Source organism: Arachis ipaensis, chromosome B01, assembly GCF_000816755.2.
Source record: "Arachis ipaensis cultivar K30076 chromosome B01, Araip1.1, whole genome shotgun sequence".
Lineage (NCBI taxonomy): Eukaryota > Viridiplantae > Streptophyta > Magnoliopsida > Fabales > Fabaceae > Arachis > Arachis ipaensis.
The window spans coordinates 25,469,893-25,482,603 of record NC_029785.2 but is presented as its reverse complement, the minus strand read 5'-3'; the positions used below and the strand labels follow the sequence as shown (position 1 = coordinate 25,482,603).

Genomic DNA, 12,711 nt, shown 5'->3' with positions numbered 1-12,711 from the left:
TTAATATGTAAAAATGTAAATTTTCCCCTTTTCGTTCCTTTTTCGGTCTTTCTTGGTCTTGTTTCTCCAACTATGCTTCCTTTATTTCTGATAGTTTTATGGAGACTTTCAATGCTATAATCTCATCCTTCAGTGCCTTCCAAGGAAACTTTTTGTTTTATATAGCAACCATGCATATCTTCTCAGTTGCATACCCTTGTGAGTTGTGACAAAACATTTTTTCTCTCTTTTCCATCAGGTGGACATTATAGGAGTTGCTTGTTATTCTTCTAAGGATCTTTGGACATGGAAACATGAGGGAATTGTTTTGGCGGCAGAGGAAACAAACAAATCCCATGATCTTTACAAGTCCAATGTGCTTGAGAGGCCGAAAGTGATTTACAATGAGAAGACTCGAAAGTATGTGATGTGGATGCATGTCGATGATGCTAATTATACCAAAGCTTCTGTTGGTGTAGCCATTAGTGATACACCGGATGGTCCTTTTGATTATCTTGGTAGCCAAAGGCCCCATGGATATGATAGCAGGGACATGACAATTTTCAAAGACGATGATGGCGTGGCATACATAATCTACTCCTCCTTTGATAATAGCGAACTCCACATTGGACCACTAACCGAAGATTATCTCGACGTTACACCAGACATGAGGAGGATTCTTGTGGGAGAGCATAGAGAAGCGCCTGCTCTCTTCAAGCACCAAGGCACATATTACATGATCACTTCAGGGTGTACAGGATGGGCCCCAAACGAGGCTCTGGCTCATGCGGCTGAGTCAATAATGGGGCCTTGGGAAACAATGGGAAATCCGTGCGTTGGAGGAAACAAGATGTTAAGACTAACTACCTTCTTTGCTCAGAGCACTTTTGTGCTTCCCCTACCAAGATTCCCAGGTTCGTTTATCTTCATGGCAGATAGGTGGAATCCGGTGGACTTGAGAGACTCACGATATGTCTGGTTGCCGCTGATAGTGGCCGGACCAGTCGACCAACCACTGGAATACAGTTTTGAATTTCCTTTGTGGTCAAGAATTTCCATCTACTGGCATAGACAATGGAGACTGCCTCAGGGGTGGAGCATATCTTAATTATCCATCTTCTTTTGTACATTCATGGATTTTGAAGACTCACCAACCAAACATCTTACCAATTTTGCATGTTGCTCGCAATTGCTAGGAAATTCACTCATTGAGGACTGTGGACATTACCCTTTAGTCTCAAGAACATGCAGTGTTTGATCATACCTTTCCAGTTTTTTATTCAGTGGGAGTCTGCATTGATTGAGGGAGTTCATGTATATTGAGAAAGCTATCCACTGACAGATGTGTAATTAATTATGTAAATGAATTTCTTGGGTTATCGATTATATTATGTAAAATTATTTCGCAATCACACAATGGAGTATATGATAGTCTGTGCATGTGATTCTTTTTCTTTCTTTTTTAAAGTATATTTTTAATTTTTGAAGTTTGTTAAAAGTTTTAAAATTATCCTTTAAGTCTTATGTTGTTATAATTTTGTTTTAGAAATTTTTTATTTACTTCAAATATATATTTTTATCGGCTAATTTCTTAAAAAATTTAGGACTAATTCAGTAACAATTTTACAAGAATTTTTAACACAAACAAATTAGATATAATTGTCATGTATTATTAGATTTTTTTTTTCTTAAAAAAAAGATACTTTATTCCTTTCATAAAAAGAATACAAATGTCTAAATGTGACTAAAAGAGAATAGAAAGAGAGAGAGACAGTGGACTATAAAAAGAATACAAATGTCTAAATGTGACTAAAAGAGAATAGAAAGAGAGAGAGACAGTGGACTCTCAAAAGCTCAGACAAATCGAGCATTATCCTAATAGTTGCAATAAAGGGAGAGTAAAAAAAAAAAAAATTCCTAATTAGATTTGGGGTGCTAATATTATCCTAATAGTTGCAATAAAGAGAGAGTAAAAAAAAAAAAATCCCTAATTAGATTTGGGGTCCATTAGCAGCCGTTGAAGACATGTTGCTAATCTCCTTGCTAATCCATCCACTTATTGGGAAGTCTTGGAAACCTCGTTGAAGACGTGTTCATTGCGAGATCTCCATATGCTCTAACAATAAATCTCCAATGACATTATACTTCGCTCTTCCCTTGGATTAAGAATTAAATGTTGCTTCTTCGGCGCCCAGCACTGGAAGAACATCATCTTCACCAACAACCATATCACAGTAATGGCTCATATTCCACACTTCTCTAGCTTTCTCACAAGTAAATAGACAATGCATAATTCTTTCTGTGGCTGCGTGGCACCGCGAGCAGATAGCAGGTCTTGACGGCATTCTCCGGTAAAGCAGCTCCATAACCGAAAGTCTTTCATGCTGAGCACGCTAGAGGAAAAGGAGGACTTTTGGTGGAGCTTTAATCTTCCAGAGATCTTGCCAGATTCCTTGTCTTTGCTGGAGGTGTGGATGAAGCTCAGACAGTTCATCGTTGAAGGAAAAGGCTATTATGTACCCAGAAGAGACTTCGTATCTGCCGGATTTGTGGAATAACCAGGTAAGTTTATCCCTATACTCACTCATTTTAGTTGCTAAAATTTGCTGAGTGATGGCTGGTGGAAATATTGAAGTAATGAGTTGTTGATTCCATTCATTATTTTCACTCATCAGGTGATTGACTCGTGAGACTGGTTGGTTTATGGAAAAGGAGTTTAGTCTGATTGGGGGAGTAAATTGTTGCAGAGATGGAACCCATGGATCTGAGAAAATGTTCACCTCAAAACCAGGACCTATTTGCCAAATCAAGCATTTTTTTAGTGACTTTTTGCCCCTCCAGAATGCTCTTCTGGCCCTAGGAAGGTCAATTCCCTGCCTATGCTCTCAAAATATCTGTACAGCGAAAGTACTTGCCTCTGAGAATTCTAGACAATAGCGAATTAGGTTGTGTTGCTATTCTCCAGCATTGTTTGCCAAGAAGTGTCAGATTTTGTGCCTTCAAATTCTTAAATCCCAGGCCCCCTTCCACTTTCGGCCTAGTCAGTATACCTGATAAACCGCTATTTTACGATTTATTTTGTCTTGAATTAAGCGGATTATATCCATTATTCTCACACTTATTCATTTAATTCGCATGTTTTACATTTTCCTTCTTAATTTTGTGCTATGATTGAAAACATGCTTCTTTGGCCTTAAATTACTAATTTTTAATCTTCCTTTATTACCATTCGATGCCGTGATATGTGTGTTAAGTGTTTTCAGAGTTTATAGGGCAGGAATGGCTTGGAGGATGGAAAGGAAGCATGGAAAAGTGGAAGGAATACAAGAAAATGAAGATTTGAGAAGCTGATGCCGACGCACACGCGTGGACGACTCGTGCGCATGATCGCGCCATACTTCAAGCGACGCGTACGCGTGACGTGACGTGTACGTGTGACAAAGCGCCACGTGCTGAAGATATCAGAATTCGCTGGGGCGATTTTTGGGCTGTTTTTGGCCCAATTTCAAGCCCGAAAATGAAGATTAGAGGCTGCAGAGTGGAGCTGGAAGGGTGGGATCATTCAACATTCATTCATACAACTTTAGGTTTTAGATGTAGTTTTCTAAAGAGAGAGGCTCTCTCCTATCTCTAGGTTTTAGGATTTTTAGGTTTAGCTCTTCTCAATTTCAAACTTCTACTTTGCTTTAATTTGGTTTTTTTGCTACTTTTATTTGTTCTAGTACCTTAGTTATCTTCTTTTGTTGATTTCCCTTTTCCGCCATTTTTATGTTTATAAGCTTTTGTTACATTTGATTCTGTTAATGCAATTTATGTTTTCCATGTTTATTGTTACTCTCTTTTATTGTTAGTTATTGATGCTTGCAATTGGTTGTTTAGATTTAATATTCCTTGTTAATTTTATCATGTTTTTATGTTATGCCTTCCAAGTGTTTGATAAAATGCTTGGTTGGATTTTAAATTAGATTTTTATGTTCTTAACTTGGATTGATCAATTAGAGACTCTTGAGTTATCAGAATTCTTTTGTTGATTAGTGATTGAGACTTGCTAATTGGCTTAGGTTTCACTAAATTTAGTCTTTGATTAGGACTTGTGAACTTAAGTTGATTTTTGCTCACTTGACTTTCCTTCATTGTTAGAGGTTAACTAAGTGAAAGCGAAAGGCAATTACCATCACAATTGATGATGATAATGAGGATAGGAATTCCAATTCTCAATCCTTGTTAGGACTTTTCTTAGTTGTTATTTTATTTCCTTGTTATTTATATTACTTGTCTCTTATTACAAAACCCAAAAAGACACTTTTCCATAACCAATAGTAAAAACACTTCCCTGCAATTCCTTGAGAGACGACTCGAGGTTTAAATAATTCGGTTTATTTTTATTGGGTTTGCTTTAGTGATAAATAAATTAAATATTGATTGAGGTTTAATTGTCGGTTTAGACTATACTTGCAACGCGATATTTTTGTGAAAATCTTTACCGATATTTTTCCTCCGTCAAATTTTTGGCGCCATTGCCGAGGAATTGCAAATGTGTACCTTATTATTGGTTATTGTGAATATTGTGAATTTATTTGCCTTTCATTCCTTTGTTAGTTGTTTCTAGTGTTAGGAGTTTATTTTCATTAGTTCTTATTAGTTTTTATTTTTATTTTCTCTTGCTTGTATGAATTCTCACTCCTTTGGCTATGAGTGTGGTTACAATTATGTTGTAGGAAATGGAGATTACAATGAAGGCTTGCATCAAGGATGGGATAATCAAAGTTGGGAGGAGCCACAAGGATTTGATCAACCCTCTTGGCAACAACCTCCTCCAATGCACTATGAGCAACAACCATTCCATGATGCATATCAAGACAATGGTTATGGTGGACCTCTTCGTGACAATCAACAACCACCACCATATACCTATGAACCCCCTCTTCAATATAGCTTTGAACCACCATACTCATAAGCCCCATTTTACCAAACACCTTCATACGACCCTAACCCATATCCACCATACCAACCACCTTATGATTCGTATGAACCATACATAGAGCCTCCCCAATTCCAACATATTTACTCTTAAGAACCACCACCTCAATATACACCACCTCCAATGAATGCAAGCTTTCAACCACAATATGATCCTAATTATGTTAGCCAAGCGGAACAAGAGCCACATGATCATTTCAAGGAAGCAATGGATCAACTTCAAGCAACCATCCATCAAATGGAGCAAGAGGAAAGCCGAAAAGCACACGAAACCCTCATGGCTAACAAATTTCAAATTGAGAACCAGGGATTGAAGTATGTTGTGAAACAAGTGGAAAAGATAGAGAGTGTTGAACCGCCACATCCTTATCATGATGAACCACCCTCCTATCATGAACCCTTCCTCCCAAGTAATGAACCATCATACCCACTCCAATCTCCAATGGATGACACTCTTGGTGTTCTTCTTCAAGAACAAAGAGAGATGCAACGGACGACGTTAGAGTTCATAGCTATTTTGACTGAGGTAGTAGATAATTTAGCGTCACTGCACGTCAATACTCAAGGCACTCCAATGGCTACATGTGGAGAATCTAATGAGGAGCGTAGCATGAAGGAGAAGTTAGAAATTCCAGTGGACAATGAGGAATGTGGCTTTGTATTGGAACAATTGAAGGAAGCCGTAATTGTTGAAGAGGAAGAAATGGTTGAAGACTTAGGAGATGCTGAACCTCCATGGGAATCTAGAGTTGTAGAGTATTCCTCCAAGAAGCTTGCATTTGATGTTGAGGGGGGGGGTAGTGCACAACCTCCAAGGCATATTCCCTATGAAGAATTGGATGGAATAGATCAAGAAGCAAGTTCCCTTGGTGATGATGATCATGAATCAAGCCATCCTAGTCATGAATTTGCATCCACAAGTGAAATCCTTGAGTTAGAAGAGCCTTCTCCCGATGAAATTGAAAGAAACATTGAGGTGGATTTATCTCAACCTCATATTTATGACTTCAGTGACGGAGAAGAGTTGGATGAATCCGGTGAGGAAGAGATTGAAGGTGAAGAATCTCTTCAAAAGGTGGAAGTCCTTCGAAAAGGATGAACGGGAGTGGAATATGTTTGGTCAAGATCGTTGGAGACTTCTCTACCTAGGTTGCAGTTTACTCCTTCATTTGAGTGGGTAAAACTTATCTCTATTAGCTTTATTATCCCACTTGAGTATGGTATGCTTGAAACAGATGGTCAACTTAGGAAGCTTTGTGGAATTAAGCATAAGAGAATGATGTTTAGTGGTTGGAGTTGCAAATCAAGACTCATTAAGTGGTGCACGAATTGTGAATCACACTTTTCACAACTCGTATCACTAACCAGCAAGTGCACTGGGTCGTCCAAGTAATACCTTACGTGAGTAAGGGTCGAATCCCACGGAGATTGTTGGCTTGAAGCAATCTATGGTTATCTTGTAGCTCTTAGTCAGGATATCAACTATATTTATCAGTTTGAATTGCGAAAAATAAAAGAGCATGGAATAAATACTTGTTCTGCAGTAATGGAGAATATGTTGGAGTTTTGGAGATGCTTTGTCTTCTGAATCTCTGCTTTCCTCCTGTCTTCTTCTTCACACAAATCATCACATCCATCATATTGAAGTGCGAATGAACATCTTAGATAGAAACAAGCGTGTTTGAATAGAAAACAGAAATAATTGCATTAATTCATCGAGACACAGCAGAGCTCCTCACCCCCAACAATGGAGTTTAGAGACTCATGCCGTCAAAGAGTACAAAGTTCAGATCTAAAATGTCATGAGGTACAAAATAAATCTCTAAAAGTTGTTTAAATACTAAACTAGTAACCTAGGTTTACAGAAAATGAGTAAACTAAGATAGATAGTGCAGAAATCTACTTCTGGGGCCTACTTGGTGTGTGCTGGGGCTGAGACTTGAGCTTTACACGTGCCTAGGCTGTTTCCAGAGTTGAACGCCAGATTGTAACCTGTTTCTGGCGTTCAACTCCAACTTGTAACTTGTTTCTGGCGTTAAACGCCAGAATGCAACATGGAAGTGGCGTTGAATGCTAGTTTACGTCATCTATCCTTGAGTAAAGTATGGACTATTATATATTGATGGAAAGCCCTGGATGTCTACTTTCCAACGCATTTGAGAGCGCACCAATTGGACTTCTGTAGCTCCAAAAAATTTATTCCGAGTGCAGGGAGGTCAGAATCCAACAGCATCAACAGTCCTTTTTCAGCCTGAATCAGATTTTTCCTCAGCTCCCTCAATTTCAGCTAGAAAATATCTGAAATTACAGAAAAACACACAAACTCATAGTAAAGTCCAGAAATATGAATTTTGCCTAGAAACTAATGAAAATATACTAAAAACTAACTAAAATATACTAAAAATACATGAAATTAACCCCAAAAAGCGTATAAAATATCCGCTCATCACAACACCAAACTTAAACTGTTGCTTGTCCCCAAGCAACTAGACAAATAAAATAGAATACAAATAACTCAAGAAGCAATAATATCTCAGAGTTTTGAGTGAAGCTCAGATTCTAATTAGATGAGCGGGACTAGTAGCTTTTTGCTTCCGAACAGTTTTGGCATCTCACTTTATCCATTGAAGCTTAGAATGATTGGTATCTATAGGAACTTAGAATTCATATAGTGTTATTGATTCTCCTAGTTCAGTATGTTGATTCTTGAACACAGCTACTTTATGAGTCTTGGCCGTGGCCCTAAGCACTTTGTTTCCAGTATTACCACCGGATACATAAATGCCACAGACACCTAATTGGGTGAACCTTTTCAGATTGTGACTCAACTTTGCTAAAGTCCCCAATTAGAGGTGTCCATGGTTCTTAAGCACACTCTTCTTTTTGCTTTGGACCTTGACTTTAACCGCTCAGTCTCAAGTTTTCACTTGACACCTTCATGCCACAAGCACATGGTTAGGGACAGCTTAGTTTAGCCACTTAGGCCAGAATTTGATTCCTTTAGGCCCTCCTATCCACTGATGCTCAAAGTCTTGGATCCTTTTTATTACCCTTGCCTTTTGGTTTTAAGGGCTATTGGCTTTTTCTGCTTGCTTTTTCTTTTTCTCTTTTTTTTCCTGCAAGCTTTTGTATTCACTGCTTTTTCTTGCTTCAAGAATCATTTTTATGATTTTTCAGATTATCAAATAACATTTCTCCTTTTCCATCATTCTCTCAAGAGCCAACATATTTAACATTCATAAACATCAAATTCAAAAGACATATGCACTGTTCAAGCATTCATTCAGAAGACAAAAAGCATTGCCACCACATGTAAATAATTAGAATTTTCCTTATTAAAAACTCAAAAAAATATTGCCTCCTTATTCTAAAGAAAATCTGCTATTTTATTCATGTTTAATGATGATGAGAAAAATAAACTATAGCTTAATTGGAGATAAAATCAAAATATAGATACTAATTACTACTACTCATATATAACTTCTAAGGTAAAACTCAAATAAGAACAATTATCACAGAGTTAAGGCTAAGATTAGAACTCAACAACCTTGAATTTGGGAGGTGGATGCCTCTTTAGTCTGTGAAGTGCTTGGCCCTTCAAGAGATAGTTTCTGACGCTTTAATTCCTTCAGTTCACGCCCTTGCTCTTCTTGTTCTCTAAGCAGTTTGCAGAGCATGCTGTTTTGATTTTGCTGTTCTTCCTTCAGTTGATCCACAACTTCTTGCAACTTGGTGATAGATGCTTCTAGGTGCTCCCAGTATTCAATTTGAAGAATTTTCGGGAGGAACTCCTGTGCTTTTCTCTTGATGGGGTCGTCCTGCACTTGTTGTCCTTCCATAGACTTTTTGGTGATTGGTTGCTCAACTGAGATATACTTATCTACTCTCATTTTTATCCCAACATCCTTACATAACAGAGAGACTAAGCTTGGATAGGCCAATTTGGCATCTTTGGAGTTCTTGTTTGCAATTTTGTAAAGCTCACAAGCAATCAGCTGATGAACTTCCACTTCTTTTTCCAGCATAATGCAATGAATCATCACTGCTCTTCTGATGGTGATTTCAGAGCGGTTGCTAGTGGGCAGTATAGAGCGCCCAATGAAGTCCAGCCAGCCTCTGGCGACTGGTTTGAGATCTCCTCTCTTGAGTTGGTTCGGGACACCCTTTGTGTTGGTTGTCCATTTGGCTCCAGGGAGGCATATGTCCTCTAGGATTTTATCCAAGCCCAGGTTTGATCTCATCATTCTCCTATTAAAGGAGCCTGGGTCATCTTGCAGTTGAGGCAGCTTGAAGATCTCCCTTATTTTGTCAAGGTGGGTGTGAACAATCTTCCCTCTGACTAAAGTTCTATAGTCATAGAATGCGGTTCCAGCTATCCTCTGCCTGTCCGTCTGCCTTAGATTAGCATAGAATTCCTGAACCATGTTTCTTCCCACCTTTATTTCAGGATTAGCTAGGACTTCCCAGCTCCTGTTTCGAATTTGCTCTTGGATCTCCAGATATTCGTCTTCTTTCAGATCAAATTTAACTTCCGGGATCACTGACCTTAGACTCATTATTTTGTAAAAATGGTCTGAATGTTCTTTAGTTATGAACTTCCCTTGATTCCAAAGTGGTTTTGGAATATTCTCTTTCTTGCCTCTTGAGTCGGTTTGTTTTTCCTTAGGAGCCATGATCTTAGTGGGTATTAGCTTAGTGATCACGGATAAACACACCAAATTTAGAGTTTTGCTTGTCCTCAAGCAAAAGAAAAGAGAGGAGAGGGATATGAGGAGAGCCAAGTTCGAATTGTGGAGGAAAGGGGGAGAGGCCGAACGAACATTTAAAGGGAAGGGGGGTAGGTTTCGAAAATTGGTTGAAAAAGATATGATAGAAAAAGTGATTTGGAAAAGATAAGTGTGATAGGAAAAGATGTAATTTAAAATTGAAAAGATATGAAAGATATTTGAAAAAGATAAATCTAAATTTTGAAAAAGATGTTGTGAAGATTTGAAAAAGATATTGATGAGTTGAAAAGATTTTAGAAGGAAAAGAGATAGATTTGTTTTGAAAAAGGATTTGAAAATAATTTGAAGAGGAAAAAAGGGTTTATAAATTAAGATACATTTGATATCTTTTGAAAAAGGATTTGAAAAATTAGGATTTGTAACATGTTTGTGCAGAAAATTATGAATTGAAACATAAAAAATGGAAAAAATTTGAATTGAAAACGAAATTGCCTACTCCCCCACAATCCTGGCGTTAAACGCCCAACTGCTGCATGTTTTGGGCGTTTAACGCCCACTTAGTGCTTGGTTTGGGCGTTTAACGCCCAGCTGTTGCTTCCAGCTGGCGTTAAACGCCAGAAACTCCTTTGTCACTGGGCATTTTTCTGAACGCCCAGGATGCTATAAATCTGGCGTTAAACGCCCAGAAGTTGCTTCTTTCTGGCGTTTAACGCCCAGATGGCTATCTCTACTGGCGTTAAACGCCCAGTAGATGCTCCTTTTGGGCGTTTAACGCCCAATTGTGCCTCTTACTGGCATTTTCTTGCCAGTGAGCTCCTTTTTTCTGTTTTGTGCTCTGAATCCTTCTGTAGCCCTGTGAACTTATGCAATTGATTATTTACCTTGTTAATATTGACCTTATATGCTTTAAAAATAAATAAACTGAAGAATAGAATAAAATAAAATAACAGAAAGAGTTTTGCTAATGGCTGGGTTGCCTCCCAGCAAGCGCTTCTTTATTGTCTTTAGCTGGACCTTGCTGAGCTTTTTAATCTAGCCTTAGCTTTGAGCATTCTTGCTCAACATTGCCTTCAAGATAATGTTTGATTCTTTGTCCATTAACAATGAACTTCTTATTAGAATCAATGTCTTGAAGCTCCACATAGCCATATGGTGACACACTTGTAATCACATATGGTCCCCTCCACTGGGATTTCAATTTCCCAGGGAATAGCCTGAGCCTAGAGTTGAACAGCAGAACCTTCTGTCCTGGTTCAAAGATTCTAGAAGACAGCTTTCTGTCATGCCACCTTTTTTATTTCTCTTTATAAAGCTTGGCATTTTCGAAAGCAGTGAGTCTGAATTCCTCTAGCTCATTCAGCTGGAGCAATCTTTTTTCTCCAGCTAATTTGGCATCAAAGTTTAGGAATCTAGTTGCCCAGTAGGCCTTATGTTCCAGTTCCACAGGCAGATGACATGCCTTATCATACACAAGCTGGTATGGAGAAGTCCCTATAGGGGTCTTGAATGCTGTTTTGTAAGCCCACAGAGCATCATCCAAGCTTCTTGCCCAATCCCTTCTACGGGTACTTACAGTCTGTTCCAGGATTCTTTTTAGTTCTCTGTTAGAAACTTCAGCTTGCCCATTTGTCTGTGGATGATATGGAGTCGCCACCTTGTGGCGAATCCCATACCGGACTATGGCAGAGTAAAGCTGTTTGTTGCAGAAGTGAGTGTCCCATCACTGATTAGTACTCTAGGGACACCAAACCTGCTGAAGATGTGTTTTTGGAGGAACTTCAGCACTATTTTAGTATCATTGGTGGGTGTGGCAACAACCTGTACCCATTTTGATACATAGTCGACTGCCACCAGAATATAAGTGTTTGAGTATGATGGTGGGAAAGGTCCCATGAAGTCAATTCCCCATACATCAAACAACTCAATCTCTAAGATTCCTTGTTGAGGCATGGCGTAACCATGAGGCAGATTACCAGCTCTTTGGTAACTGTCACAGTTACGTACAAACTCTCAGGAATCCCTATAGAGTGTAGGCCAGTAGAAGCCACATTGGAGGACCTTGGTGGCTATTCGCTCACCTCCGAAATGGCCTCCATATTGTGATCCATGGCAATGCCATAAGATCTTCTATGCTTCTTCTCAAGGCACACACCTACGGATTATTCCGTCTGCACATCTCCTAAAGAGATAGGGTTCATCCCACAAGTAGTACTTTGCATCAGTAATTAATTTTTTCTTTTGTTGCCTGCTGTACTCCTTGGGTATGAACTTTGCAGCTTTATAGTTTGCAATGTCTGCAAACCATGGTGTTTCCTGAATGGCAAACAAATGCTCATCCAGAAAGGTCTCAGAGATCTCAATAGAGGGGGGAAACTCCCCTTCTACTGGTTCTATCCGGGACAGATGATCAGCCACTTGGTTCTCTGTCCCTTTTCTGTCTCTTATTTCTATATCAAACTCTTGCAGAAGCAACACCCATCTGATGAGCCTGGGTTTTGAATCCTGCTTTGTGAGTAGATATTTAAGAGCAGCATGGTCAGTGTACACAATCACTTTTGATCCTCCTAAGTATGATCTAAACTTGTCAATGGCATAAACCACTACAAGCAATTCTTTTTCTGTGGTTGTGTAATTTTTCTGGGCATCATTTAAAACACGGCTAGCATAATAAATGACATGCAGAAGCTTGTCATGCCTCTGCCCCAGTACTGCACCAATGGCGTGGTCACTGGCATCACACATTAGTTCAAATGGTAAAGTCCAGTCTGGTGCAGAAATAACTGGTGCTGTGATCAGCTTAGCTTTCAGAGTCTCGAACGCTTGCAGACACTCTATGTCAAACACAAATGGCGTGTCAGCAGCTAGCAGATTGCTCAGGGGTTTTGCAATTTTTGAAAAATCCTTTATAAACCTCTTGTAGAATGCTGCATGCCCCAGAAAAACTTCTGATTGCCTTAACATTAGCAGGTGGTGATAATTTTTCAATTACCTCTACCTTAGCTTGATCCACCTCTATTCCCTTGTT

The 12,711-nt window shown here is 38.9% G+C and overlaps 1 protein-coding gene and 1 long non-coding RNA gene across 5 annotated transcripts in view; both read left to right on the top strand.

Annotated features, from left to right (window-relative positions):
* The window catches only part of LOC107627836, a 4,443-nt gene extending 3,029 nt beyond the window's left edge, over positions 1 to 1,414 (top strand). For all 3 annotated transcript variants that reach the window (XM_016330671.2, XM_016330658.2, XM_021119527.1), the window contains exon 3: positions 239 to 1,414. In XM_016330671.2, the coding sequence (XP_016186157.1) occupies positions 239 to 1,087 (849 nt within the window). In that variant the 3' untranslated portion in view covers positions 1,088 to 1,414. The remainder of the gene's footprint in view (positions 1 to 238) is intronic.
* Positions 1,919 to 12,711, top strand: part of LOC110270358 — a 46,712-nt gene continuing 35,919 nt past the window's right edge. For both annotated transcript variants that reach the window (XR_002359806.1, XR_002359805.1), the window contains exons 1-2: positions 1,919 to 2,213; positions 2,305 to 2,843. This is a non-coding gene — a long non-coding RNA (uncharacterized LOC110270358). The remainder of the gene's footprint in view (positions 2,214 to 2,304; positions 2,844 to 12,711) is intronic.